This window comes from Lissotriton helveticus, chromosome 5_1, assembly GCF_964261635.1.
Source record: "Lissotriton helveticus chromosome 5_1, aLisHel1.1, whole genome shotgun sequence".
Classification (NCBI taxonomy): Eukaryota; Metazoa; Chordata; class Amphibia; order Caudata; family Salamandridae; genus Lissotriton; species Lissotriton helveticus.
In genome coordinates this window covers 90,334,436-90,361,575 of record NC_136065.1, presented here as the reverse complement: position 1 = coordinate 90,361,575, position 27,140 = coordinate 90,334,436, and the positions used below count along the sequence as shown (strand labels likewise).

At 47.8% G+C, this 27,140-nt stretch overlaps 1 protein-coding gene across 1 annotated transcript in view; it reads right to left on the bottom strand.

Moving 5' to 3' along the window:
- The window catches only part of LOC144754196 (E3 ubiquitin-protein ligase TRIM39-like), a 201,882-nt gene that overhangs the window by 109,520 nt on the left and 65,222 nt on the right, over positions 1-27,140 (bottom strand). Inside the window, exon 2 of the mRNA XM_078641780.1 lies at positions 3,287-3,382. Within this exon, the coding sequence (XP_078497906.1) occupies positions 3,287-3,382 (96 nt within the window). The remainder of the gene's footprint in view (positions 1-3,286; positions 3,383-27,140) is intronic.

Below are 27,140 nucleotides of genomic sequence, written 5' to 3'. Positions count from 1 at the left end.
AGTCTCGAGCTTGCTGTGGAATAATGGCCTGGCGCGCATTGCATATGCCAAGTTGACCAGAAGTTGGTACGAAGGGGGCATTGCCTTACCAGACGTACAGTTATACTACTGGGCCGCGCAGCTCAAAATTGTGAATCAGTGGATACACACACCGCGGGATGACCCTGCCTATAGGGCTGATTGGGCACAGCTAGGGACGGACTGCATGCTTTCAGCACTCTACAATAAACACCAGGTCATGAAACTGATAGGGCCCACAAGGCACACAATCACTTTATGGCACGCGGCGCAGGCAAGGTTGGGGTGGAGGGGAAAGATCACCAAACTGACCCCCCTCTGGGATACGAAAGCCCTGGGGCGCCTGAGACACAGTAAAGGGTTCACACAGTGGGATAGCATTGGCATCTCCACAGTGGGAGACTTATGGGAGAAAGACACTGTGATTGCCTTCGCCCAACTCCAGCAACAATATGGTTTGGGTCCAAACGGAACTTATAGATACATACAAATCAGACATGCGCTATGGCAGGCAATACCACTGGGCACTGAAGTCCCGGATTCCTCACCACTTGAAGATAGACTTCTTACTGATTACATGCAACAAAGTGCAACATTCCTCACGTACAAGAAATTGCTCAATAATCTGAAAGACCCCACGCTGACACTGCGGGAAAAATGGGTAGGAGACATTGGCGACATTGATGACTCGGAATGGAATGAGGCACTAGCATCCCCGAAAGAAGTGGGCATCTCGGCGAAATTTCGATTAGTACAGCTCAAAATTCTCCATTGCATTTATTACACTAGACACATGCTCCACAAGATACATAGAGCACCACACCCATTTTGTCTCCGCGGCTGTGGTGAAGAGGGAACACTGTTCCATACACTCTGGGATTGCCCACGCATAGTGGAGTTTTGGCGACAGGTGATGCGCTCTGTCTAACAAACACTTCAAATTTCCATAATACCTGAACCGCGAAAATGCCTCTTAAATATTTGGGAACCAAACTACTTGTCTAGGTACGGCCTCATATGGTCACTTTAGCGATCATGGTGGCTAAAAGAGATATTGCACAAAAGTGGGGCGCTCCAGAATTACCCACGGTATCGATGTGGAGTAGGGACATGGACTTATTGATGTACATGGAGAGAGCAGTATATGTACTTAGGGCCTGCCCCCGTAAATGGAATAAAGTGTGGTCCACGTGGAATGTATACAGAGGAGAGTTGTGTGACCCCTTAGCAGAGGACGATAATCTGAGTGCCGACGAGGAGGACAACGGAGATTAGAAGGAATAAGTGGGTGAATACGGTCATGTGAGAAAAAGGACGATACATCATACCTATGAGGTAGCTGTTAGTTACAACATTATATACAAATGGCCTTAATCAGTGGGTGGAGGCAGACAGGATATGTGTCAATATGCGTGAATGTTTATCTTGATCTTAGTTACGAGTTATGGTTCTTGGAACAACAAAAAATAAAATGATAGACCTATTAATTGTAAGCACGGCGTGAAATGTACCATCCGAGACACTTTACTGATGCGCCGCCTGACCCAAGGGTTGTCGGCTTTACGGCTGTGTACAAGCGAACGATATCCGAAACATATGCATGTGAAAAGGCCGGCCTTGCAGGTTGTAGGCTATACACTGTGTTTACCACTTGATGAATGTTCTCAATAAAGGTCTTTCAAAACAAAAAATATATATATATATATACTATAAAATGTCTTTGCTTTGAAACAGAAGATAATTACAGAATGTGTGCACTCAATAGGCTGGAAAATGTCCATATAATGTCAATTCTCAGTACCCATAGGCTTGCCATAAGTGATGGGGTCGCATATACCATTCATATGACCAGGTCAAGTGTCACCAGCTCCACACCTAAGAAAGAAACTCATCAACACAATGTTAGAGCTTCCGTGATCAATTTAGTATCTAGATCAGCGGTTCTTAATCTTGGACTTCTATGCGCCCCCAGTTAATCATTACTGGAATCCAAGGACCCCCCCCCACAGAGTCATTATTGGAATCCGGTGATCCCGGGCTAAGCAATTTGAAAGATTTAAACTGCAAAATAATACACAAAATTACAGAAACAAGCATTCATTAAACAAACACACATGTTGCTTTTTTATCAACATACACTTTACTCATCTATTAATATTATATAATTTTCAAAACTTTCACTGACTCCCACCCCCCGCCCCCCGTAGGTATTGCGGATGCCAAAGGCTCCCCAGACCATAGGTTAAGAACCTGTGATCTAGATGAACTCTATTAGATGTTCTGGGGTCCAGCGATGTATATATAACACCCTGGCATGATTACATTGCTAAAACCCTGCTTTAGGAAGGCCCTTACACCAGGCTTGCTCAGTCTGATGGATGGGTAGATAAATCCAGATGCATGCATACACAACTCCACTGAGGTACAATTCATACAGATGCACACATTAATGTGCACACTCCTACACATACGTATAGCTGCTTGTACAAACTCACTGATGGATATCTCAAAACAGTCCGTACACAAACCCACAAATACACACTCTCCAGGCACACCCATGCAAACAGATAAGCACATATGAATATCTATAATATCACGGATGTGTAACTCCAGACCGATGCATACACAAACTCACTCAGGCACACACACATACAAATGTGCACATGTATTTGCACACCAGACCTTGTGATATGCAATCTCAAAGCCAGACATTTACATATGCATGTACAAACTCACAGGCAATAAATTCTGACTAAAGCATGCACATTCCAAAAATACACATGCACACCAATGTGCACATGTATTGGCATATTCTGTGGCTCAAAATACATAATGACATGCAAAGACACACACACAAACACTTAACCATGCCCCCAAAAACAGACGACTATAGAGATGGACAGGCATGTACACACTCCCACAGATAACTCCAGAACCATCCATACATGAACACGTACTTTACCACATGTATCAACATACACACAAACACACACAGTAGTATATACTGACTGCCAGATAATGCCACATATGTACATACATACACTAATACACACTATGTAAGCATACCTTAAGGGGAGCAGAGTAAGTTTTATTTTTGTTTATATTAAGACACACCTTTGGCTGATTTCATCCCCAATGTCCAACAGTTGTGACTCTGGTCAGTATACAGATCTAGTCTGTAGGGTGTCTCATCAGCTTCTTTGTGTCTTGAACTTTATGTGGTAATCACAAAGACATAGTCAAATACCGACACACAGCACTCACTTACTCTGATGGTTTTATATTGTTCCTCTTTCTTGACTTTAAACTCCAGAAAATATTCCTCCTCGTTCTTCAGCAGCCGCAGCCACTCTTGAAGTTTTACCTGCAGAGATGAAAGTGCAAGAATAAAGTGTGCTTTGTAGAGTGCAGTCTTACTCACAAAATAAAATCATTACAGTATGAAAAATACATACCCAGCCTAAAAGTACCAGCCACACATATACAGATTGTAAGTATCAACCCCACATATCAAGACTGTAAGCACCAGCCCCAAGTATCATAAATAGGGCTCCCGGTTTTATGGTATCTATATTTTTGTCATTTCCGTCTGTATTTATCCATATTTATTTTTTGCTAATTTTACCTGTATTTATCCATATTTATTTTAGGTTTTGTGAAAAGATGAAGCTGAAATGTGTATATTTCTGCATTTATTTAACCATTTAATGTACGCTTGTGCCTGAACACCTGACAGGTTTAAATGATATATATACACACTCAGATGATTAAATATGCACTTATAAGAAAACATGCACATTTTAGTATCATGGATGTGCAAATCTACTGCGGTTTAAGGCTCTTTACTAAAATTCCTTTCTTTTTCTAATCCCCTTGCCTGTTAATCCGCACAGTTTTTTTGCCTGGCAGTCATGATTTACAGCATTCAGAATCACTCAAAAACAATCCAATTTCCGTTTTTATCCACATTTAAAAATAAATACAGACAGGAAAATAAATGTTTTTCTGTCTGTATTTATCTGTAAAAATCAGTAAAAACGGAAAACAGGGAGCCTTAATCATAAATAAGGACAGACAAGGGTGCCACCTAGATGGATTTCGGATCTGGAAGGACCTAGGGCCAGAATCCCGGCTTAAGGTAAACTAACTTTATCTCTGGCTCTTACATCTACTTGATGACATTAGTATTTTAGACCTAATAAATAATAATAATAATAGTTTGTAAAGTGCCTGGTTACACTAGCTAGTGTGTCCCCGCGCTGCGGCCAGAGGATGCTACAGAGAAGTAGAGAAACAGCAGGCTGAGCCCAAGGAGCTCTATGTCTGGAAGATCCACGTCTTCAGTTTTTTCCTAAAGATTTTATCAGATTGTTCCATCTGAAGATCCAGGGGAAGCGCGTTCCACTGTTTAGCTGCCAGGTAGCGGAAAGATCGGCCCCCATATTCATTCTTTTTATTACTGGGACTTGAACCAGCCCTGAGAACACATGGCCCTAGTCGGGGTATAGGGGGGGACAGTAGGTTGTGTAAGTAATTTGGGCCTCTCCTCATCAGGATCCGTTGACTAATGCATAGGGCCCTGAATAGAATTCTTTCCCTTATTGGGAGCCAGTGTAGAGTAGTTCGGGCATTTTTGGATGAGGCATCAGGACTAGGCAGGCAGCAGCGTTTTGGATGTATTGTAATCTTTGCATGCTCTTTTTACTGGCGCCTATGTAGAGTGCATTCCCGTAGTCCAAGCAAGAGGTGACAAGTGCGTGGACTAGGGTTTTCTTGGCAGCTACCAGGAGCACATCTAAGGTCTTCCGGAGGTCCTTCATTATGCCAAAGCACTTTCCCGCCACCGTCCTGGTGTGGTGATCGAAGGAGAGATTAGAGTCTAGCCACATCCCCAAGTTCTTAACCTCCTCCTTTGGGGTGGGGGTGGTGCCCAGAGTCTGCGGCCACCATCTAGGTGACCATATCGAGGGAGCCTTGCCCACAATTAGGACCTCGGTCCTGCCGCCATTCAGCTTTAAGCAGTTGTTAGCCATCCAGACTGCAAGCTCTTGTAGGCATGTGGAAAAGTTAGTGGCAGCTTCTTCCTGAGATTGGGACAGGGATACGACGAGCTGCATGTCATCTGCATATGACATGACACGGATGCCATATTTTTCAATGATTTTAGGCAGAGGGGCCATATACAGATTAAAAAACGTAGTGCTAAGTATAGAGCCCTGGGGTACCCCCTGACCTAACCTGATATTCTTGGAGTAGTACTGCCCTTGGGATACTTGAAAGCTCCTATCCTGTAGGAAGGAGCTTAACCATTTCAGGACCAGGTTGGTCAGTCCACTCTCCTCAAGGCGCTGAATAAGAATGGGATGGGCCATGGTGTTGAATGCAGCGCTGAGGTCCAGCAGAATCAGTGCCACCGTTTGTCCTGCATCGACCTGTCTGCGGATGGTTTCAGTGGACAGAAGCAGCACCCACTCTGTGGAATAAGTAGCCCGGAAGCCCGATTGCATGGGATGGAGTAGGCTGGCCTGATTCATGCGCACAGTTAACTGAGCATTGACCATCTTTCCGGGATCTTGGCGAAAAAAGGTAGGAGTGATATTGGTCGAAGATTCTCCAACTGGCTGGCGCTAACCCCGGGTTTCTTTTTAATGGGGACAACCACTGCCTCTTTCCACCTTTGGGGGACTACTCCAGCCTCAAACGAGAGTCTGATGAGATGTCTAATGTAAGAACCCAAAATGTCCATACTCTCCCTCATATTTCTCGGTTTAATAGGATCTCCTGACTTGATTGTCAAAGCTATGGATTTGAGGTCATCCAAGGAGGGAAGGCTGAAACTGGAGAGGCAGAAAGCTTCCTCCATATTACTCCCGTCCAATCAGATTTCCCGCTGCGTGCCTCCTCCGGGTTTGTTGAGTAGATCCGCTCTACTTTATCAGAGAAATAATCTGCTATCAAGTTGCAAGATCAACAGAGTCTTTACTAGGGTTGGCGGTTCTGTCAAGGGACGAAAGCTCTTTAAAAATCACAAATAGCTTTCTAGAGGAATTTTCGTCAAGTTCAATCTTCATATTATAGTACACAGCTCACGTCTTACTTATTAGAGAATGATACTGCTTAAGACTGGTTTTATACGTGGCCTTCCTGTTTTCAGAGAAATCTTCCCTCCACCTACGTTCCAGACGTTTACAGGAGGACTTCACAGCCTTCAGCTCCTCATTGAACCATGGTGCGGATCTAGACTGTCTCCTAGGAGCATTGGTGGCCCATGGCGCCACCTTGTCAAGTGCCTCACAAATGCATTGATCTAAAGCACTGCAGGCCGTTTCGACTTCACTCCCTCCAGGTTGTCCCCCCTGCTGTAGAGCAAGATTGAACTTGCTTGCCGAGAAATTGGCCCATTTTCTCTGGGGTCTACCTATGTCTGATTTTAGCACAGCTTGGGCTTTAGGAATAAGAATACTGAAGGGAATGACATAGTGATCTGTCTATGGGACTGGGATTGGAGTGTCAACCCTAAGCTCTCCCCAATTGGCAAAGATAGGGTCAAGTAAATGTCCATGCTGATGAGTTGGGAGAGTGGATTGTAATACTAATTGAAGAGCATCCAGCTCCTGGCAGAGCTCTTGCGCCGGGACATTATCCCTGTCGTCAAAGTGTAGGTTGAGGTCACCCAGCACCAGCACCTTGGCATATCGTAGTGCTAGTTGTATGACATGTTCCCTAAGACTGATAGCGAATTGTGAAGCCGGACCGGGTGGTCGGTATATCTATAGGCCTTTAATGACATGGGTATTGTCCACTGTAATAGTAAAGAGCCCCACCTCACCGGTCTCTACGGCCACCTTCTCCAGGGAGAATTCTACCGACAGTTTATGAATCATAGCTATCCCACCCCCTCTGCTTATAGGGCTACCAGTCTTAAGATCCCATAATTCAGGGGGAGGGCCTCGAGGATATCCGGTGCAGAGTCCTCGTTCAGCCATGTTTACAGCCATAATAACATTTAGACGTGGCCCTACTAAAGAATAAATCTTGTCCTATAGATATTTTCACAGCACTAAGTGAAAGTATTTATCACCCTAGCCTGGGCGGGACGTCAGCCCAGAATAAACTGGGAAATACTCACTTTGCCGTATGACGAGAGGGGGGGGGGGGGGGAGATTTCCAGCACCGGACTTTGATCTGTACTACTTTTTTTTGTACTCCTATCACCTCGAGTAAGCCAACACCCTCTTGCTCCGTCTGCTCCCCTTGCTTATATCGGGGTCCATTTTCAGGCAATATAAGGGCTGAGGCACCACCCTACACCGTGCACCTAAAACTGAACAAGAGGTATAAAAAAAAACATTCGATTCTAACAAGTTCCAGACTGACCCAGATTCTGCCTTACCCCTATTCTGACTGACCTTATTTCCCATCTTCCTAAAGTGTCTCACTGAGCTCAACCACCCCGCCCAGTTGTAGGTAGAGAGTGATACCACAGCTTAAATATCTCCCTCCTTGCCAGAAGGATCAAATAAAAAATGAACAGGCTTTGAAGTTTCGACCGGCTTCCAAAACTGGGACTTTGCTATACGACACCAAACATGACCAAAGTAGGTCTGACCTCCATATCCCATCCCAGGATGGCCAGAAATTGTCTTACCAAAGGTCTGCCAGAGTTCTGCCAGGATGGGGCAGCTGTACTACAACTATGCACAGGCACATCACACACACTACTGGATACACCCCCTGCCATATATGGCCCACTGAGCAATTGAGCAAGACACAGCACAGCCAATACCCTTGAGTGCCCTGACTTGGAGAGCACATTTGATGGGGCTCTACTGAAATGAACTCACTCAAGAGCGCATGACTGGCCTCGAGGGAACATCAGAAAACGCTCAGCCTGCCCTGAGCTATACGCCCCAGAACAATCCCTGACCCACCACCTGCTTTACTCACTCACGGCTGACATGCGTGTGGAGTGGTGTGGCTCACTGGTTAGAGGCGGCAGACCCGGAAGCAGAGGACGGCCCGGGACCAGGGTTCAATTCCCGACGCGTCAGGGTCGTGGACCAGGGTCAGCGGACTCGATAATTCTCGCCTCGGTGCCTACTCTAACCAGGGATCACACTCGGCAACTCTGGGCATTAGCTTGCCTCATCTCCACAATGGCCCCCCACATATGCCGGGGATGCCTGGTTTCAACTTGGAGATACCCAGTAGGGACCATCTCACAGGGAAAGCCAGGACAGGTTCCCCAGCGGTCTACAGCTCGGAGATAGCCCATGTGGGGTGAATCATGCGCTTTACAAGACATCATTACATTACATTACATTACACGCGGAATCTCAACAGAATAAGAGGATGGGGGATAACGAAGATAGAAAATGTATTTCCCAGTGGCGCCTATATAGTCTTGGCCACCATCGGCAGACGGATACAACCTACATTGACAGTTAAATTCACCTACATACGCATGCACGCTATTTGTAAAGCAACTACTCATCCTTTCCGCAGGAACCAAGAGCCTGCGAAGCACTCTTCTTACTCTTAATGCACAATCCAAAGCTCACTCGACCAGCAACTTATACGCAACTCAGGCACGTTGATTTACGCAACCGCTTAAGCTAAATGGGAAACAGCCCTGGACCACATATTTACTGAGAAACAAAGGCTGTATTGCTGCAAACAAACTGACATGTTATCTCCATATGGTTGACTAAGACTCCTTCACTTCAAATTTTTGCATCAATCCTACAGCACCCCACTTAAACAAACCAAATATGGTGCAGTGGCTGCAACCAACTGTGCACGCTGCTTTTCACTGAGGGCAGATTTCTTCACCTTGCCTCGCATTGCTCCCAAATTGCAGCATAGTTGGTGCAGATCTTTGAGTGTGTGCCTGCAATCATATACATGTAACCAGAAACCCTGAAATGGCTCTTTTAGGATACACCAAGCGACTACCTGCAACAATCAGGAGACTTGTCTTGCTAGCACTGCTACTGGTGAAACTTACTGCACCTTCCCAGGATCTATGAACCAGCAACAGCTATATGAGCTACATCATTGACTCGAGCAGCGCGCAAGACTTATGGAGCTGAGCCCCAACCACTTCAGGGTAAGACCACGCAGCTCATTGACAGAGGAGTCTGAAGTCCTAATGCCACGGCAGTATTTCGTTTGAGCGTGAACTTGTCAAGCACTTATTCAGCTAGGTCAGAGGCTAACTCGAGCGATGACTGGACTGCATCATCTGCCTGGAGGGGGAACAACGAAAAGTTGCCACACTGGAATGTCTCAGAGATGGGCGACTAGTGGGGGCTGAGACAGTAAAATATTGCATTGTCTGGTATGTTGTTATATTGTTGGAAACTTTGGTATAAATTGTGTTGTAACCTAGCTGTTTTCCCCCTTCCTTCCTTCCTTCCCCTCTTCCCTACCCTCTCCTTGGTATGTCCCATCTGTAGGATGTTGGGGTGAAGCTCGCTTCAGAATGTTGGCAAACTCACTCATGAGCAGGCACTGAAGGATCCACACCAATAAACTCAATCTCTTACCTGAATTAGTTTGGTCCTTTCTTAACAAACTGGCGATGAGGATGGGATATCGCAAAGGCAGACATGGTGAACAGGAGCAGTGGGAAGAAGACTGAAAGAGTGAAGAAGGAGATTAGAGGGAAAGAAGGAGTAAGGCAGAAGACCAAGGAGAGGAAAGAGCCAAAACAAAAAGGATGTTGTTGAAGGAGTACAAGAAATACCAGAGAGGGCGCAAGGATAAGGTTGTAACAGAGGAAATAAGGGTGATGCTGTATTAAACAATGAAGGAAAGGTTTCCTCTAGGAGTATTTTTGTCACCAAATGTACTGTCCTACCAGCAATAATGTTCACCATGCATCAAAACGCAGTGAAAAGGACTAATAGGAGAATGAATAGTAATAAAATGCAGAGCTGGTCAGCAAGAATAAGCAAGTAGTGTAGGTGGGGAAAATAAGGGGTTAACTTATAAGACATTAGACTTTAAGTGGTTAACAGCAATGGTTACAGTCACAAAGAAATCAATTGCGAAGAGCTGTGCCTGTAAGCGATGGTCAAGGAATGTGAGGTCAGCTTCTTCTCATGTGGACTAATATCTGTATCAATAGTCACACTGATAGAAATGAGAAGAGCTGTGCCCAGGGGCGGCTCTAGACTCATGGCGGCCCTGGGCAGGGGGCGTAGGTAGGGGGCCCCGGAATAGGGGGTCCGGGCGTTGCAGAGCGCGAAGGCCAGTGAAGAGGGGTGGGGTCAGGGTGTTTGGAAGTGTAACAGAGCCAGAGGCCACCATAATCTCTGCCAGGGGCCGCCATGCAAATATGTATCCATCCTCAGAGGATTATTATATTAAGGATATATATTGGCGTGGTGGCCCCTGGGGTTTGGTGGCTCTATGCAGGTGCACATGTCCAAGGCTGCCCCTGCTGTGCCTGTCAGCGAAAGAAAATGCTGGCAGGCCGATGGGCGTGAATGAGAAGTCAGTTGAGGTGAGAGGTGAACTGGAGGCCGGCGCTGGTGGAAAATCACTCTGAAGAGCACGAGGGCGGGGGCTTGAATGAGGAGGAGGCAGGAACTCCGAGCGTGAGGAGACGCGATTGTGTAGGAGGTGTCGCTGGTCAATAATAACTCACGGAGCCTCAAGTGAGTACTTAATTAGGCTTTATTACGGGGCAGCGCTCTTTCATTGCAGCCGGTTCGGCGCCTTACAAAATGGCCGCCTTCTGGTTCCTGTCTAGCCCTTTCCGGTTCCGGTCCCTTCAGGAAAAGGCTAGACCGTCACTACATATCTCCCCCCTTTAAACATTAACCAAACAACAAAACTGGCACCCAAAAGTCTTACTAGATGTCCATAGCAAAGTTCTCGAACTTCTTGGGTATTCTCCCCATTCGTCCTGCTCTCGTCCTCACTCCTTCTGCCTCCACTGTACCTCTCGGGGTTCTTGGGGACGCGTGCTGCTCTCGCCTGTCGCTCACTTCACTTCAGTTCTTGTACACTCCTGTCTCCCTCTGTTCCTTTCCTCACCATGTCCCTTCACAATAGACTCTCCTCCGGTTGCACCTTCTCCATTGGCCTCCACTTCCTCATTCCGTGTCTCTTCTACTTGCTCTTCCTTTCTTCCGACTTGCTCTTGTATCCTTCCATCAACTTCACTTCTCTGTACTCCTTCTTCAACTCCTGTCTCACTTTCTGTTTCCCATCTTAGGATTTTGTTGCACTTCGCCATCCTATCTTGCGACCACACTTTCCCGTCGCTCAACAACGCAGACCTGGCATAGGGCTCCAGGACCTGAAGGGGTGGCGTGAATTTGCTTTCCCCTTTTCTTTTCAATGTGGCTGTTTTCACTCTCACCCAGTCTCCCTTTTCCAGAGACACAGTTTGTGCATTGCGTCGCTTGTTGTAATGCTCCGTATATGTCTCCTGCACTCTCTCTAGATTCCTCTTCACAATCGCAGGAGACCATTTACTCTGCACCACCATCTGTCTCCACGCCATATTGTCCTTCGTAAATGGCTCTCGTCCCCTCAAAATTTTGAACGGACTGTACCCTGTACTTCCAGGTGTGATGCGGTATGCCCACAGCATCTTGGGTAACTCCTTTTCCCAGTCCTGACCATCACTTATGGCCGCTTGGATGGTCCCCATTATGACACGGTTAAACCGTTCGGCCAGACCATTTCCTGCCGGATGATATATGGGAGTGTGCTTGACTTCAATTCCATTCCTGGACATGAACGCTTCCCATTTAGCTGAGATAAACTGTGGCCCATTGTCACATGTAATTATCTTGGGGATTCCTTCCTTCACGAAGATCGCATTCAAGAACGCTAGTACCATGTCTGTGTCCACTGTTTCTCTGACTTCCACCTCAGGCCACTTAGAGTACCTGTCCACCAATACTATGGCATATTTCTGTATCCCCTCCAAATTCAAAATGGTTCCTATTAGGTCTATGGATACCATTTCCCAGGGACAGCTGGGTACTGGGAACTTGCCCAGTTGTGGTCTCATGAGGATCTGTGTCTTGTCTGCCTTGGCGCACGAGTCGCATTCTCTCACGTATCTCTCCACCTGGGCGTCTATAGCAGGCCACCAATACGCTTGTCTCGCCAAGGCCTTTGTCCTCGTTATCCCTTGATGCCCCTCATGTAGGATTGCCAACAGGTGTCCAACCAGTCCTTGGGGAGGAACAACTTTGTCTCCTCTCATTAGGAATATGGGGTTCTCTCCTAGAGAAAGTTCTTCTCTTACTTCCCAGTATTTCTTTAATTTCTCATCTAGGTGCCTTTTCTCTGGCCACCCATGCGTTACGTACCCTTTTATGGCTTCCAGGTCTTCATCATGTTGTCCACTCGTGTTCACTGATCACTTGTTCCACATCTTGCATGGTGGCAACCATGTACCCTCCCATCCTGGGGAGTCTTGCTCTTCTGCCTTCTCTTTGGCAGCCGCTCTGCTCAAAAAATCCGCAACTTTGTTCCTGGGTCCAGGCAAATACTCCACCTCGTACACATAGTCTAAGAGTCTCAATGTCATCTTCGCTATCCTTGGGGTGGCATGCGTATGACCGCTCGAGGTCAGCACTCTTATCAAGGGTTTGTGGTCAGTGCGAACCAAAAACATTGCTCCCCATAGGAACTGTCTAAAATGTTCCATCGCCCATACCACCGCTAGCATCTCTTTCTCGATGACACTGAACTTTTCTTCATTTGGCGCCAATGTTCTGGAAGCGAAACAGATGGTGGAAATCTCCCCCCTCTCAGACTTCTGCATCAACACCGCTCCTAGACCACGGTCACTGGCATCCGTCGTGAGTATGGTCTTGGCTTCTTGGTCAAAGCCCTTGAGAGGTATGACCTCACTCATTTCCTTCTTCAGGGCCTCGATTTCCTTTTGTTCTTCTTCGCTCCATCTGAATCCGTTCCTCTCCTTCAACAGTTGACGCATGTGGTGTGTCTTGGTGGCAAAATTCGGGATGAATTTACTATAGAATTCCGCCATGCCGAGGAACAACCTGACATCTTCCTTCTTCTCCAGGGCTGGCGCTTTCCTTATCGCCTCCATGTTTTCTCTCTTAGGCTCGATTCCCTTCTCGCTTATTTCATGTCCCAGGTACGTCACCGACGGCCTCCCAAATTTACATTTCGCCCACTCAGCGGTGAGGCCATTGTTTTGTAACACTCTCAGTACAGTGTGTACCTTCTCATAGTGCTCAGGTTTCGATTTTCCCATTATCAGAATGTCATCTTGAAAGTACTGAACTCCCTCCACATTTTTAAAGAGTTGGTGCATTAGTTTTTGAAACACAGCAGCCGCTGATGCCAATCCAAACGGCATTCTCAAGAATTTGTAACACCCAAAAGGTGTTATGAAGGACGTAAGGTGGTTGCACTTGGGGTGTAGTGTCACCTGATGGTATGCCGAGGATAGGTCTACCGTTGAAAACCACTTTATTCCCTTCGTCCTCGCGAGCATCTCGTTGATATGTGGAAGTGGGAATTTGTCAACAAGAATGTTTTTGTTCAATTCCCTGAGGTCCACGCATAGCCTCACTTTGCCGTTGGGCTTCTGTGCTACCACTAAGGGCGACAACCACTCTGCACTTTCAATTGCTGTGATTATACCTCCTTTCTCCAATCTGTCCAACTCCTCTTGCACGGCCTCTCTGCAGCAAAAAGGAATGTTTCGAACCTTGTGGCTCACCGGTGTGGCTCCTTCCTTCAGACGTATCATGTGCTTGAATTTGGTCAATTCTCCAATTCTCCCGCTAAACACTTGGGGGTATTCTCTCTTCCACGCTTCTCCTTCTTGTCCTCCTTCCGTGTCCATCAGCAACACTTTCTCTATTCCTCCAGGATTAAGTTGGATCCCTAGTGCACCTTGATCTTTCCACCCCAGCACAGAGGGTCCTTTTTCCGCAACATACAACTTACAGTTCGCTCGCCGTCCTCTAAATTCAAATGGTAACGGGCAGTACCCTAACATTGGTATTCTTTGTCCCGTATAGGTGACTGGTCTCAGGTCCATTGGCCTTAGTTCTTCTTTTATTTCTCTCAAGAACTTCTCTTCCCACACTTTTCTCTGTACTATTGTGATGGGAGCTACAGAGTCGGCTACGATGTCGACCTTCACACCTCCTATGCTCATGTTGAGTATCGGTTTGCTAGACTCCTTGCAGTCCACATCCAGTACTTGGTCATCAATGTATAAGACCTCCTCCAAGTATTCTTCTTCCGCTTGCGTCTCTTCCTCTTCTGGAGTGCCTTGGTCAATATATTTGACTGCCCCCCCCTTTGGGGTCCGCCTGCACACTTTTTCATAATGTCCAAACATGTTACAGAACGCACATCTCGCCCTAAATGCCGGACACACTTTGTCATTTCCTAAGTGTGAGGTGCTTCCACACCTGTAGCAACTTGTCCGTTTCTCTCCACTCGCCTTCTGCGACGTACCCGCGCTCTGCGGGCTCCGCTTGGTGTATTGGTATCTGGGTGGTCCTTGATGCTTGGCTTTGTCTCCCTTGTTGTGCACCATCACTCTGCACACCGTGTGTGTGCTACCTGCCTCTTTCCTGGCCGCTTGCGCACATCTTTTAGATAGCTCTGACTTCTTGACCAAGGCCCAAACTTCTTTGAGAGGTGCGTCACCGTTCACCCACAGCTCTCTTGTATCGTCGTGTTGGACGTATGCATGATGATTTGGTCTCTTACTAGTTCGTCGTGCAGGTTTCCAAATTTGCAGGTTAGGGCTAATTTTTTTAACGCTGCGACGTATTCATCTATGGTCTCTCCGTTTTCCTGATTTCTCTGGAAGAAATTGCTCCGATCTATGGCCACACACACCACCGGCCTGTAGTGCGTGTCCAAATCCTGTATCGAATGCTGGAACACATCCGTGTCCGTCGGATCTCTCGTGGCCTTCAGTAAATTGTCAAACACCCTCAAGCCTTCTGGCCCTAGATTATGCAGGAGAATCTTTCTCCTTCTTGGGCTGGAGTATTCCGCGTTGCGCTCTTCCTCTAATGCCTCCAAGTAGTTCAGCAAATATCTCTTCCAGTCCTCCCACGGCATCGTGGGTTCTCCTCTCTTTGGGAGGAAAGGCATCATGTTAGTTAGGGAAGTGTACGGTGTGGCCATCTTCACGTTTCCTCTCGGGGCCTCCTGGGCGGGAACGCTTCGGTTGGGCGGGCTTCCTGGTGCTTGCCTCTCGTCCGTGTCGTCCCCTTGGTCTTGTCCGCTATTCACGCCTCCTACTGCACCCCTGGCCTCCAGGGTCACTTGCTGACCTGCTCTGTCTCTGCTGCTAGGATCCTCCCTTTGTGCAGTGCGATCCGCCAGCTTTCTGCAGCAGTGGGTCTGTGTAAGTTGTTCCTGTGGTCACACCCCTTCTCTCCTCCACTGTATCCTGGTTAGGGCTGCAGTACCGGCCCTTTGGGTGCCTTCGCACTGGCGGCGTGGTTGTGCCCCCTTGCTCTGCTTCCACTCCACGTGTGGCTCCCCAGTGATGCTTGGTGGCCCCTTGCTGTGCCTGCCCGGCTCGTGTGCAGCACAGTGTGCCCTGCTTGCACCTGCTTCCTTCGCGGTCTCCCGCCCTCTGCCGCGCTCCACGTATCCCCTGCTGTCTCCGTGGTGGTCAGCTCACCTTCCTGATGTGTACTACTATGCCTTGCAGTGGTGCAATTTTCGGCGTGTGGACGATTTTCGCAGTTTGTTTTTCTTCACTGCGCCGTGTCCCGCCTCGTCGCCATTGTAGGAGGTGTCGCTGGTCAATAATAACTCACGGAGCCTCAAGTGAGTACTTAATTAGGCTTTATTACGTGGAGCGCCGGGGCAGCGCGCTTTCATTGCAGCCGGTTCGGCGCCTTACAAAATGGCCGCCTTCCGGTTCCTGTCTAGCCCTTTCCGGTTTCGGTCCCTTCAGGAAAAGGCTAGACCGTCACTACATATTGCGCAGCGTCTATGCCTCGGAGCTCCGCACCCTCGATGCTGAAACAGGATCGCCAAAACGTGGAGGGAAGGAAGGGGAAAGCACAACCCTGGTTCCCCACAGCACCGCCAGGTTCGTGAACTTGGGAAGAGCTTTGGAGCCACGGCACCCGACGTGGTGAAGGTGGATAAGGTCAACCGGCCAATCACGCTGAAGGAGCACAGTCAGATTTGAAAACGGGGCGGATGGTGCTTCCCGATACTACAGCCCCCACCGGCACCCTACATAGGCGAACAATAGAAAACATCTCCCAGGGCGCTGAATCAAAGGGGCCCTCCCCTACAGCACTCACTTGGTCAGTGCCAGGTGAATGGAAGTCCACAGGGATGCAAGCGTTGATCATCGATTGAACAGTAGGCAGGTGATCGACACGTGTGGCTGATGCAGGGTTGGAGGTGCAACAGGAACTCCGCAGAATATGGAGTTCGCAACAGCAGGCATGAGAAACTGGGGAAAGGATCCAGGACCGTCCCCAGCACGATTACTGTTCGCCAGTTTGTTAAGAAAGGACCAAACTAATTTCTTGCCCTCCATCCGGATTCTAAACACCTCACTTCCTTCATAACTCCGTTCAGGGCTTCTCAGTTTTCAAGATTGCCGGTCGGACTGGAGTCTGCAGCGGCGGTTTTCCAACACATAATGCAGCATATATTACAAGGATTAGACAAGGTACTATGCTTCCAGGATGACATCCTCATATATGGAGTATCAGAGGTGGAACACAATAAAGTCCTAGAGGGTGTTTTAACAAGACTAAGCAAAGCAGGATTCACTACCCAAACAGATAAATGCGAAATTGGAGTAGAATCTTTCGTGGGAGTGCCTCTTTCCAATTCTGGTATGTGCAACACTGCTTTGCATTGGTCGTTGGTCCCGAGCGGTATTGTTCCTTTGACTCTGAAACACCTAGAATACAGTGTATATTTCCATACAATTAGGGGCTGTCCCTTCCCTTCCAACCACATGTACCGATTTATCTCAGTGTCCCAGAGTTTCAGGCATGGGGTGTCAGAGCTGGAGTTCTACCCCTTCCCATAGGACTCATTTCCCCTTTGTTGAGGTGGATGGCCCTACACTAGAATTCCATATGAAGGGTCCATTTGTCATTTAAAAAGGTAGCCCGAATACATTAAGAGCCAACCGGGGGTCACAGACAGAAGCTGGAGCGGACTCATTTGCACACTGGCACTGTGGTCTCGCTACTACTAAGAAACTCTTTCCTAAGATGTCCATGGGTCAAATAGTGTCCTCTCCTACAATGCCCCGCATGCGGCATCCTGTCTAGTTCTGTTTGAATGTCGCTGGATACGGTGAAAAGGTAGAGCACTGTGGGATTGGCCTCGTATTGGGAGATGTTTACTATTGTTTTATGTGGATGTACTTTGTTGGGTTGTATCTTTGCCCTAATCCTACAGAGACAAAAGAGGATCAGACATTTGCTTTCCTCAGGGGCTATCTCTTGGGGCAAGTAAAGTCTGTCTGCACCTAAAGCGTGGGGTATCAGTAAGCACATGTAACATGACGGTTTGTGGTTTGAGTGCTCATGGAGGTCATGTGTGAATACCATGTGTTGTGTAGGAGTGCGCTGTGTAGTGCGTGTGGGATGCTAGCATTGGGTTCATTGTATAAGAGGTGCGAGAGGTCTCTATGCATATGTTGAAAGAATGTCAACGTGGGTTTCATGAGAATAAGCACATTTTGGGGATTGACTCGGCATGCGAACACCCGGGCTAAACTTAGTGTGTACAAAAATACATGGGTACCTAACTTAATTAACAATAGTAAGCTGTACGATGATCTTCGGGAGAGATGACTGTCGTTTAGTGGCCCAGAGATGTCCTGTCTTAGTGAAGGGCAAAAAAGTTTGTTAGCAAAAAAACAGGGAACCCCACCTGTAAAGCCAATTTTGTAGTTTTGTACTCTTGAACGGTTGCCTTGGGGAAATCCACTGGAAGGCGGTGATTGAAATGTCTTTAGGGGGCTTCGGTCGAAGTGGTGGCAGCTGCTACAATGATGGTGCACATTTGGTTAAATCACTGACCTGTAGGGTAATGGCTGAGGGTTGTTGGTTAGTTTAAAAAAAAAAAAAGGCATTGTTACTGAAGATGGGCTAATTTCTGCCTATACTTATACAGGTGCATTCTGCCTTTTGCTGGAGTGACACTCTTTAGTAGGGTGAGTTTTAGGTTTATTTATACTTTTTCCTCCCTCCCTCTGCCTGCCACGGTAGGGACAGTATTTTCCCTTGGTGAGCTGTTCCGTAAAAGTGTGTTGTTATAATCAGTACGGTGACATCCTTTTGACCTGCATGGGCTCCGTGCAATTTTTAGAATCAGAGCACGCATAATTATTTAGGTGATTTGTCTGTCGACACATAAGCATTTCTCTGGTCTCTGCACCTGGCGTGCAATGAGGGTCTTTTCTAAATGGGTTTATTTAATTGTGTTAAGCCTGCTTTTCTGGAAGAGTCGAGAATTTTGGGCTGTTTCTAGGCTGCCTTGTGCAGGTTCCGGTGGGCGCTTACCTGTGGTCTGGGCGTCGCTGCTTTTAACAAGGAATACTGGAGGTAGTCAGAAGGTCATTCCTGGACAACTTTAGGGCCTTACAAGGAAATGGCTGCGATCAGGTTTGTTTGCTGTGATCTTGGACTGGAGTCGGGTATGCCACGAAGACTCGTTCAGCCCCATGTGGGTGAGGTTAATTGATTCTCTACTACCATCTGGGGTCATGTTATTGTGTTCTCTGGTGTGTTGAGGACATCTCTGTCCACGTATGTCAGGAACCTGGTTCCCGACATCGGAACGATCGCCTCGTTTTGGAACAAAAGACGGCCTCCATCTGGTGGCAAACCCTGAAGTTTTTGCGACATACGTAGCCAGCCCAAAGCTGGTCCTGGGTGCCAGCTTTTATGCACCAGCAGGGGGACGCCCTGCTCCTTTGTCAGACTGTCCACCCCTGGAGCGTGGTCCAGGCCCCTAGAGGCACCTGGATAGCAAATTCTGGCATGGGCTTCAATTCAAAGTAGCATTTGATGGACTGCAGAAATGTTGTGGATGTAGCTAAAGAAATGTATCTGCATGATGATATGAGGGGGAGACATCCTGTTGGGGTTGAGCTTGTGCTACTGTTGATTTGTATCTGGTGACTTAGTAAAGGCGTTGCCTCCCCAAACAGTTACCCCTTCCTCTTGTGGCTGAGGCCCTTGCCCTTGCTGCGCTGGGCTCCTGTCTTCGATGACTGTTACCTTGCGCTTGGCCAACCATCCGGTCCCTGCTGTAGTGGGGCACTGGGTGCTTGATTTCCATGGGGTGGACTAGAAACTGCAATGGCATTGCTCTGGGCTTGTTTTTGTGGATGGGTGTTCTGTGTTTGCTGTCCTGGTGATGGAGCAAGGAATCGCACGTAAAGCGACTTGTTCGTATCAGCCCTCTCGAAATAACAATTTAATACATTAACCAACATGTTTTGTCTTGGGGGCGGAGCTATGCGCGAAAAGCAATGGCCGCACTTTGAGTGATCTCCTCCGAGGGCCCACCAACAACATCCTGATCCTGCACTGACGGAGTAAACACCGCACCATTGATCGCATGAACCGGACGCCGTAAGAGCTCCTTTGGCCTCTGCAATCGACTGCGGCCTACGGGACGACGACATAAACGACGCATCGGCCTGTAGTGCAAGACCAAGCCGTTACGTACAGCACGCCGACCGGACCGGGGTGGCCCCGCCCACCGCTGCGGAGCGGAGACGAAGACCTGTACTGGCGGGAAGCTCCGAAGCCGGCTGAAGTGTCTGAGCATATCACCAGCGCCCATCAGGTACAGCAAACATGGCATTTGGGGGGAACAAAAAGGAGCGGTTCCCAAAAAACTGACAGCGCAAAATATTGCGACACCGCCTGAAACGCTGCGGACGCAAGGAGGGCCCGGGGGCTTGAGGTGGACCTAGGCGCAGGCCCGTGCGGGGAAGAACCACCCTCAGCGAGAAGGGATAGAGGCACTACCCGTGCAACTGCAGAGTAAAGTGAGATGAAAAAGGTACATCACAAAGACTGTAGCTGCCAGACCACCGTATTTAATACCAGATAGACCTAGTAAGGCCCAGGGCGGCAAAGGGCAAGTGGACCGGGTACGAACCAGCATAACACCTGTGTGTGCAGATAGATTGGAACCCATACCTCCTGCAACCAAATAGCCCTCAGGCTCCGCTGGGCTGCTAGACCCCTGAAGGTGCGCGACGAGAGGATTTCAAGGGCACAATCGAGAAGGAACCAGCGAAGGTGGTCAACCTGACACAGCAGCGACACTCGACAGGCAACGCAGTGGTGGGAAACAGAGGCACCTAAAGAGGCAGAACAGCAGGGTGCCACAATGGGCAAACCGGACAAAAACAAACCAAAAATAAACTTCGTACACTCCAAAATAATACAAGAACAAAATGGCGACGGTCTACAGCCAACCTCACAATCTGCGCAGGCAGCGGGAGACCCCGCGACAGATAACATACAATCAATGTTCCATACGATCCAAACGGCACTGTCAAACATAGATGGCAAAATCGACAACCTTACGCACAGAATCGACCGAATGTCTGAAAGATTGCACAGACATACTGAGAGGATCGACATGGCCGAGCGCAGGATTTCAGACGTGGAAGACGCAAATACCCAAAGCACTGCGAAACAATCGGGGGTGGATAAACAGCTGGCAGCACTGACAGCCAAAGCAGAAGATTTGGAGGCCCGGTCTAGAAGAAGTAATATACGGATTATGGGAATTGCGGAAACCACCAACACAGGCCCAATGGAGAAGTATGTAGAGCCACTATTGATAACCCTGCTGGGTAGAGAGACATTCTCGGAAGTCTTCCTGATCAAACGGGCTCATGGATCCTTAGCCCCGAAGCCACCAGTGGGCACAAGACTGCGGCCCATCATCACGAAGGTACTGAATTATCGAGACCGCGATGCAGCACTGCGCAAAGCGCGCAAACTGGGGACTCTGAAACATGAGGGAATGGACATAGCTCTCTACCCCGACTTTAACCAATCTGTCCAGGAAGAGCGAAAGAGGTACATACAAGTAAAACAAAAACTTCGAGATCTGCAGATCCCATATGCCATGTTGTACCCGGTCAGACTGAAGATTACGGACAACGGCACTATAAAGATATTCAATGACCCTAAAGATGTCTCGAAATACCTGCAACAGAGGAAACCAAAAGGAGAACGCAGAAGATCGCCAAGAGACAGACAGCAAGAACAGGGACATGTCATACGTGGAATAAAACAGCCAACTATATGGGAAAATCTACAAAGAGGATTGCAACCGCCTTAGCCTAATATGACCCCGCTCAGGGGTACTGGCGCCTGTATATATTGCTAGTATCTGGTGGACGTGTCCACAGTGGGCGGGGAAGGACTGCGAATCCGGATGCATCGAGCTCTACACATCCCGAGTACTCCGAGATGAAGACGGAAGGCTCAGATAAGTCGAATACAGGACATATTGAACTATACGAGGCAGTGAAATGTTGGTTTTTGAATGTTTGTTTGGTACAACACACCTAGAGTTAGGCATTACTAAGCTAAGTTGAGTTAAAATGAGGAGCGGGGTCCACAGACGTCGTGCACTCCCAAGATGATAGAAGGGCCCCCCACCCTAGCACTTCCAGAGGCGGGGGGGGTCACGGCCAGGCAGTTTCCGCCCACTCGTGTGCTCCACAACTGTTAGTTTACTAGGGGAAAAGGAGACTGAGGGGAATTTAAGGGAGATGTCTTTGTCAAGGGGTTCGCGACAAAGTGGGTGGGGGAGGGATGGGGGGAAAGGTTGAAAATCACCAAGCGGTATCTGACACCACCACTACCAGTTCACATGACAACATTGACTCACGACCAGACCCTAATATACGATCAGCTCAATACGAATGCAGAACATGAGATGGCCAGGACACACCAGGTTAGGACACTGACTCTCATGTCCTGGAACGTGAGAGGTCTACAAGACCCACGCAAAATGAAGAAAGTATTTGCATACTTAGACAGACACAAGGTAGATGTTGCATGCATTCAGGAGACACACACGGCGCCCTAGAGGGAAAGCAGGATAGGGTAGAGATGGGCTCAATACCGGGTGGCATCATCGTACTCAAACTACGCCAGGGGAGTACTAATCTTGGTTAAACGCAACATCCTGTTTACACTCATTAACACGAACACAGACGATCAGGGGAGATACATAATACTTAGGGGAGATTTTGGAGGTACGGATCTTACAATTGTCACGTCTTACGGCCCCAACACGGACGACCCATTTTTTTATGATAATCTCTGGTCCACGCTCCGCGAGACATACCCGAAAGCAGTTATATGGGGTGGAGACTTTAACACATGCCTAGATCCGCTGCTGGATAGAGCCACTGGAGCCGACAGACATGGGAGAAGGGCGACGCGATCTATCCTTGAGGGAATGCAAGAATGGTCCATGGTAGACGTGTGGCGACTGAGACACCCGGGGGGGAAGGAGGGTACATGTACATCACTGACTCCCAATACCTGGTCAAGGCTAGACTACTGGCTGACCACACAAGAGGTTGGCACGTGGATCACGGAAGTAGAACACCTGCCTAAGACCATGTCAGTTCACTCACCCGTGAAGATGGTGTTGGAGGTGCCCACCCATACCCCAAGACAGTTCACGTGGCGACTCAGACCGGCAGCACTGATGGATCAGGTATTCCGTGAGGAATTGAAACAGGCCATTGAGTATTTTTACAGACTAACACAGGTACAGTTGACAGCTATAGGACATTATGGGAGGCCTTTAAGGTGACCATAAGGGGACATTGCATAAGTAAACATGCCGGAATACTCAGGGATATCAGGCAACAGCTGCAGATGGTAGAAAAGGACATCCAGACACTAGAGTTGGAATATGCTGACACCCTGCGGGACTCCATCCTAGCGGATATACGAGACAAGGTGAACACATATCATGAGTACGCGGACACTGAGATAAAATATCTATCCAAACAGCACAGAGCTAGAGCATATGGGGAGGGAGGGCGACCAGGCAGGGCACTGACGCAAAAAATCAAGCCGTTGTCAGGCACTTCCGTGATCACTCAAATTGCTGACGAGCAAAATGAACGGATATACGACACCCCCTCTATACTGGAACAGTTCCGCACATATTATTCAGCATTATACACCAATCGAACAATGCATACACCACCAGACATACACGAATACCTAGATGATGTGGGGCTAGCCTGGCTGTCGGACACTCACAGGGAGTATCTGGGACATCACATTACAGAAGAGGAATTTAAAGAAGCAATCAACTCACTGCCAAATAACAAAGCCCCGGGGCTGGATGGGTTGCCCGGAGAATTTTATAAGGAATTTAAGGACCAGCTGATACCACAGCTAGCTCAGATGTTAGAGGAAGCTTATGAGGAAGGAGCCCTCCCGCCAACGCTACGAGAGGCGCTATTGATAGCCCTTCCAAAGGATCCCACGCTCTGCGAATCTTACCGCCCTCTATCCCTTATAAACATGGACGTAAAAATACTTGCCAAAATACTAGCTACCAGATTACAACCGCTCTTGAAGATGCTGATACTCCCAGACCAGGCGGGATTTATACCCACGCGATCCACAACCCAAAACATACGAACTATATTTACAATGTACCATAGTCTGAATCCTGAGCTGCCGGCAGTGGCCGCACTGTTTGACGCAGCAAAAGCCTTTGATCTTTGATTCAGTGGAATGGGACTTCATGATGACTGTACTGACCAGGATGGGGTTTCCACAAGCCTTTCTAAAATGGATCGCGCTCCTTTATGTTGAACCTAGAGCCAGAGTAAGCATTAACGGGCATACCTCACAGCAATTCACGATAAGCTGTGGAACTAGGCAAGGATACCCACTGTCACCGGTCCTATTTGCGCTCACACTGGAGCCGCTGGCCTGTAAAATCAGGCAGAACCATCCAGAAACGGCACTCCAGTTTGGCCTTCGCCCTGTGAGCATATTGCTTTATGCGGATGACATGGTCCTATATGTCAGACACCTGGACACAAACCTGAACCCGCTGATTAGGGAATATATTAAATTCGAACAATATTCAGGACTCAGCATCAATTGGGATAAATCTGTAGTGATCCCCCTGAGGCCGGCGACATCGGAACCGCATATGGATTATCCACTGAAATGGAGCTCGGAACCGGTGAAGTACCTGGGAGTCTGGGTACACCGAGACCCGGAGACGTTCATCAATGCAAATTACGGAGTGGCGGTGAACAAACTGGAGGACCAAATTGAAAGGTAGATTAAACTGCCATTGTCGATGGCGGACCGCATAGCACTTCAGAAAATGGTGGTCTTACCCCGATTTCTGTACTTGTTCTGGAACATTCCGATATGGCTCACACAAGCATTCTTCACAAGACTGCGCACAGCGCTGCAGCGACTTATATGGGCCAGGAAACAGCCAAGGGTGAGCTGGAAGATCCTCACTAAACCTTATCATCAAGGGGGCTTTGCCGCCCCCGACCTCCAGCTATACTATTATTGTGCACAAGCACATCATGCACACTACTAGACGCAACCGCACTCTCACATTCCGCACACAGCGGTGGAAACGGACAGCGTTCACCCAAACAAATTGATACAATACATATCAGACCCGGTGGGGAACTACGACGCTGGCACAATACACCCTGTCAAGTGCACCTCTAAGGCGTGGCATACACTGGCATCACGAACGCAGAAATTACCAATTTACGCACCCGCGCTACCACTGGCGCATCATCCTAAACTATCAGTCACACTAGAACAGAACATGAGGGGGATTCTGGGCGAGATGGGACTAACAACACTAGGCGCGATATTCCCGCACAACACATTCATCTCCCTCCAGGACCCGTCCATGTGTGCACATCAAACACCACTAAAAACGTTTGCATACTTCAGATTGAGGGCAGCGGTGAGAGATCTATACGATGAATTTCCGGCCGAACCCATGCAATTGCAAGCTCTCCAAATACTACTCACTGCACCAACACGAGTAGCGCTGGTAACTAAACTATACAATGCATCCCAGAATGAGCAAAACACAGTTCAGGACAGGGCACGGGCAAGGTGGGAGGAGATGACCGGGTCTACTATATCTGAGGAAGAGTGGCAATATAGTTGCGCACAGCTACACCTACTTAAGCCGAATTGCAATCTACGCATTATAAATTTCAGATATCTCACCAGACATATTATACGCCGGCGAAATTATACAAATATGGACTTCAAACAGCTGATAAGTGTAAAAAATGCTCCGCCCCGGGAGCTGACTTCCTCCATTCAGCATGGGTGTGCCCCGCACTAGAGGGATGTTGGCGGGAGGTGACGGACGCGCTAACCCAAATGCTGGCTGAGCCAATCCCAGTGTAGGAATAGAAAAATCCCAAAGGGTAAATCACTCATCCATCAATTACAGTTCTCCAATATTTTCGAGAATTTCACTCATTCCATTCACTCTACAAGGATGTACTACAGCAATTGCTCAGTATACAACAGGGGCCAATAAATTTGCTTATCTGACACTTTATTCAGTTGACAAAATTCATAAAATTTCTACTATTAAAAAGCTGAACATCAGCTAAACAAATTAAAGCAGCATTACTATATTAAAAATCACAGATAAAAACACAAATACAATTATTAAACAAGCAAAAAGAGAGTGTTTCACTAGACCTACACAATTAGTCTTGGAAAACTACACATCCCCTGTTAGACTATATGCTTCATACAGTACTTGACCACATGTATATATTTTTATCGTTCAAGTAATGTGGATTTGGGGGATTGTGTACTAGTTGAAGTGCGTCGATGCGTTTCAATGGGCTCACAATTTTAAACCATCTTTGTCAAGACCAAGAGATCACTCTCCTATGGGCTGGATACAGTTAAACATTGCGTGTGTACCTTGTAAATTACAGGATTTAGATATTGTGTTGACACCACAGATTATATAGCCCCATTCAAACTGGGTATCTGTTTGAAGTATATTCTGTTTATCGCAGGAAACTTTGAAGACTGTAGATGTTTATTCATTTCATTTCATTTCATTTTGATAACTTTATTTCGGTCAAAGACCATAAAAGCACAGATAAAATATGTACATAGATAATAAAAATATAAATAGAGTTTTTAAGATAAGACATTATTAAATTGGAAGTTATCAAGAAATGGCCATCACAGTAAAAAAAGAATAAGAAAAAAGACAGTTAGTTAAGCAAAGAAGTCCTTCTTCGCCACATTCCATGTAAAAAGCGGGAAACCGAGAAGACAATGGCGGGAGAGGTGTCATAGGTTAGGATCCTGCAGGCCTGGGCACATTGGCTTAATCCCAAGTTTTTACACAACGGTACCAACCAGCATCTACGTATACTGCTATACGCCGGGCAAAAGAACAGAATGTGAACAATGTCCTCTTTAGTACAATTGCATGCTGGGCAGGAACCATCCTCTTTCCCTGACCAAGAGAGAGTCAGTGCCCCGATGGGTAAGCAGCCGTGCATTAATTGGGTGTATAGTTTCCTCGCTAGCGGTGGCTGTATTAGGTCTAAGAATTCTTCCCTCTGAGGCGCCAGCTTGACCTGTAAGAACTCTTTCGTAAGCCTTCCCATAACTGTCGCACTACACAGTAGACTTAGTTTAAAATGTCTCACAATGGCCACCAGTTCTTTCCTCTGGACCGCCGCACAGCTCACCTCAGGGGACTCCCACAATTGGGGGAGGCCAATTTGTTGAGCAAGAGTTTTGATGTGCTGTAACCACGGTATACGCTTGCCTTTCAGGGTAGCCCAGACCATTGAGAATTCCGCTCTGTAGTCCTCGAGCTCTGGGACAGACCAGAGCCTTCTCCAGTACAGAAGCGGACGTGCTGAGAGTAGTTCAGTGATGGGCTCGATTTCCATGTCCAATCGCAAGGGTATCAATGGAGTGCTCTGGGGGAGACCCACCAAGTTCCTCATAAAGGCCTGCTCCACTTTCAGTAGGCTATGTGTGTTCGTATGGCCCCAGAGCTCCGCTCCGTATGTTGCAGCAGGTCTT